The sequence below is a fragment of the Acanthisitta chloris genome, unplaced genomic scaffold, assembly GCF_000695815.1.
Source record: "Acanthisitta chloris isolate BGI_N310 unplaced genomic scaffold, ASM69581v1 scaffold11586, whole genome shotgun sequence".
Lineage (NCBI taxonomy): Eukaryota > Metazoa > Chordata > Aves > Passeriformes > Acanthisittidae > Acanthisitta > Acanthisitta chloris.
Window position 1 is genome coordinate 1,082 of NW_008679785.1, and position 3,845 is coordinate 4,926.

The 3,845-nt window shown below is 40.1% G+C and overlaps 1 protein-coding gene across 1 annotated transcript in view; it reads right to left on the reverse strand.

Moving 5' to 3' along the window:
* Positions 1-2,011: 2,011 nt before the first annotated feature.
* SVIL (supervillin) overlaps positions 2,012-3,845 on the reverse strand; it is a 57,873-nt gene continuing 56,039 nt past the window's right edge. Inside the window, exons 37-38 of the mRNA XM_009077450.1 lie at positions 3,082-3,237; positions 2,012-2,960 (exon numbers count right to left, since the gene is read on the reverse strand). Of these exons, the coding sequence (XP_009075698.1) occupies positions 2,874-2,960; positions 3,082-3,237 (243 nt within the window). The 3' untranslated portion in view covers positions 2,012-2,873. The remainder of the gene's footprint in view (positions 2,961-3,081; positions 3,238-3,845) is intronic.

Here is a 3,845-nt window from a genome sequence, read left to right on the forward strand (position 1 = left end):
ATTTTTCAAAGTCAGGATGGGGCAGTTTAAAACCACAGGAGATAATCATGGCTCAAGGCCTGGAAGCTGCAGGATCGATAGAAAATGCAGAATGCCATGTCCTAGGTACTGCCTTTTCCACGTGCAGAGCCCCTGTATGAGAAACTTTGCCTTCAAATCCACCCTAGACATGGTGCTCTTGGGGGTCTATTTGCAACAAGCAGAGAACACCAGGTAACCCATGCAAATGAACTACCACTCTTGCCCAACCCAGACAAAACCTCCTTCAGCTTTGTGTCCCATGCAGGGCTATAAAAATAGTTCTAGAAGATTTTAATGGCCCTTTCCAATTTCCAACCATAAAAGGCATCCACGCAGTAGAGAAGAGAGGCAGCAGAAAATTAAAGCATAATCCAGTTCTGTTTGAGGCCTTACACTGACTTGCTTTCTGTTGTTAGCTTCACATTTCAGGAAGCAACTTTCTTAAGTAAGAAGTGTATTAAGAACAATAAGGTATTGTATTTTCTGCAAAACCTAGAAGCTTTCCTAGGCAATGCTGTGAGCAAAGCACCTAAGTTGGATTCTGTGGCCTGGCTCCTGGAACTGGGACATCAGATACCAAACTGTAAAATTTACAGTAACTGAAATCTGACAACAGTGAATTGTTTCACTGCCTGCAGGTCCCTGTGCCAGCTTGTCTTGTCTTTTAGCTGAGATTCTAAAGGCTTTAAAGGTGGGTGGATGTTGCCCTTCAGCTGCACTTGAAGGACTGACAGTGTTTTCAAAAAACAAAATCAAATGATAATACCCTGCCAGAGGGAAAAACAAGGTCAATCATGCTATGCAAATCAGCTCTCTGTTGGAGAGAAAAATCAAAACAGAGGAACCTGCTACCCCCATGGTACAGACTGAACATGAATAATCAAAACCTAATTCCTGCTTGATTTTATCACCAGAGAGGGTGGAAAAGGAAAACAGAATGGTGCAAAAATACTTAGCTCAACACAGCAGTGACTTTGGAAACCTCTCAGTACTTGAAAAATAAACTTGTTGCTACAAAGCCTGTATTTTCAAACTAATAGTGTATCCCCTGCAGAAGGCAGCTGAGAACCTCTGAGGAACTGACATCTAACCAGCTTTTTGCTGGAGGCTATGTAAGAAGTATCCTGGCTCTAAACACTCTTGCTACCATTTTCTTGGGTTATTTCATTTCAGTTCTTTACAGAAACCAGTAATGCAAAGAAATACCCCAGTACTGAAAATTCTGTAATATCTCAGGTCAGGTGAACAGCACTCATGCATTTATTTACTTGAAGGCTTGCTTACAACTTACTAACCCATCTGTTTAACTTATGGAGCAATATTTACTAGAGATCTTGAGGAAATCCACACCTCACATGGAAAGATCCTACTTGAATTCCCTGGGCCCAGGAGAATGACAAGAGCAGCAACAGGCACCACTGCAGGCCAGGAGCAGCTCTGGATGGCTAGCAGGGCAGAGGAAAACTTAGGGGGTCAGGCATGAAAATGTGAAACCCACTAGAGAGGCTACCAGAGAGGAACCACACAACTTGTTAATAGAAATGCCAAATGTCTGAAAAACATTACAAACAACAGCAAATATTTACTTGATGATTCTATTCAATGTCCTAATTAGCTGAATGAAAACCATTTGACTCCAGTGCTTATTGAAAGAATGGACACAATGCTCATTTTCAGTTCAAGTTTTACTCCCAGTTGCACAAAGGTTGAAAAGACTTTTTCAAAGTTTGAAAAACAGCATAATAATTTTGGTTTCATGTATAAAACAGGGAAACCCAAAGGATACAGGAGTTGTGTGACTGTTCCAACATCCAGTCCAACCTAATTTTATCTCATACATTGATCATTTTCTACATTATCTGCTTCTCAACTTATAACTCTGTACAATATCTGCAGACATCTAAGGTTAAGATATTTTGAGAAAATACCATGTTATGGAAGGATCCAATGACTTAGTACAGATTACAGTACAAAATAATGACAAGTCAGAGCATTGCTAAGAGTTTATTCAGAAGCTTTTACTTTCGGTTCTTATATCACAAAAGACATGTTTAATGTTTACAACAAGTATTAGAAACTGAGATGTTTTTATTTCTACTATTACAAAAGTAACATAGGAGACCATTCTAAGCCATCTTCAAAACACAGACCAATCTTTTTTTTTTTTGTATATAAACTGTACACAAAAAACAAGGCACTATACATTTTTGGATAATAAAGTATAAAGGTTGATTCGCATAGTTTCTCAAGAAATCCATGCTATAAATACAAATGCTTTGTTCAGTTTAGCACCTGAAGCAGCACTGAGAACAATTCATTACCTATTGCAAAGAGAAACTTTTCAGAATGCGTAGGAGATACATATTGGTGGTATAGCTAATTCAGTACAAGCAACTGCCATCCAGCTACTTTCCTGTAGTTTTTGACATGAAAGTCTTGAAAGTGAATATATATTGCATTGTTAAATACATACTTGTTCTATGTGTTTATATAAATATAAATTCTTTGTAATCCACAAACTAACAAAATAACACTTTACAAAGAGAACTTCTTTAAAAACAAAAATGGCAAGTATTGTCTATAGCCAAAGGACACCTGCAGCAGTAGCTCAAGAAGCTACTGTTTAAGTGCATAGGAGAGTGGAACATAAACACATTACCTTCAAGAGTCAAAACTGAATTCCATTTTCAAAGAGTTCTCTTGGCCTTTTATAATATTACACACCTCCAGATAGGTAGTCACTAATAACTTCAGATTATTTCTATTTGTTCTGTAAATGTAGGGTACAATTCTTCTAAAGGGCATAGAAAGTGAGAACACATCCTTTTAGTGCTCACTCCCATAAACACAGCTTAGAAAAGTCCTTTTGCCTTCTTCAGGTTCACCTGCTTCCAAGATGGCAGTGCGTTGTACTCCTCCCTCGTCATCTCTAACGCGACCTGCATTCAAGGCAAGAGGATATGTCATTTGCAAAAACACGAGTACCATAACAGGCAAATGACTTGACAGCATGGGTAGACACAGATGCACAGAGTAACAGGGCACCTATTCTCTCCTTACCTCAAAGTCCTCATCTGAAAGATAAATTTCAAGCTTCAGTGGATCAACTCCCTCAGGCAGAGGCCTAGCTAAGAGATCTGCTAATGGATACACTGTTTTACACAGCTTGGCCAGCACATCCTCTACAAGGATTATCTGATTGGAAACGTCAGCATCCTGTAAGGAGAAAAGGAAAACAGGGAACAGGATCACAATGCTGAACCACCAGTTGTGCCCATGGCAGTCTGCAGATGGCACGGGATAACCCGCACTGCCTGCCCCATGCAGCACAAAGCTGTACATCCAGGACTGCATGCAGGCCAACAGCCCTGCCCTACCACTCCACACTGCTAAAACCAGGTCTGCACTTAGCAAAAGTACTCTCAGAATCTCAGTTTAAGGCTGAAATCTGTGTTAAGTGATGAAGTCACTCCTTCTACTAAGGATGGCTGCACTAGACTTACAAACTAGAAAATGTCATTTGCCTTGAGATGCCCCTTGACTGAAAACTTTTAAAGCAGCCACATGTAATTTGGCTGTGACTCCACATCCTGAGTGGGGGAGTCAGTACCAGAGCCCTTGGAGTCAGCTGATCCTTTGGCCAAGGTGTTTTGCTCCTCTGCACTTCAAATGTGCAGGACAGACCACAGGAGCATATTGCTGCATGACTGAAACAGCTGTTCTGCTTGACTCCAGCACATCTCTTTCTGAGAGATGATTCAGATAACACTTTCCTCCCGTTTTCGACAACAAAAAAAAGAATATGAGAAGTTATATGAAAAAAC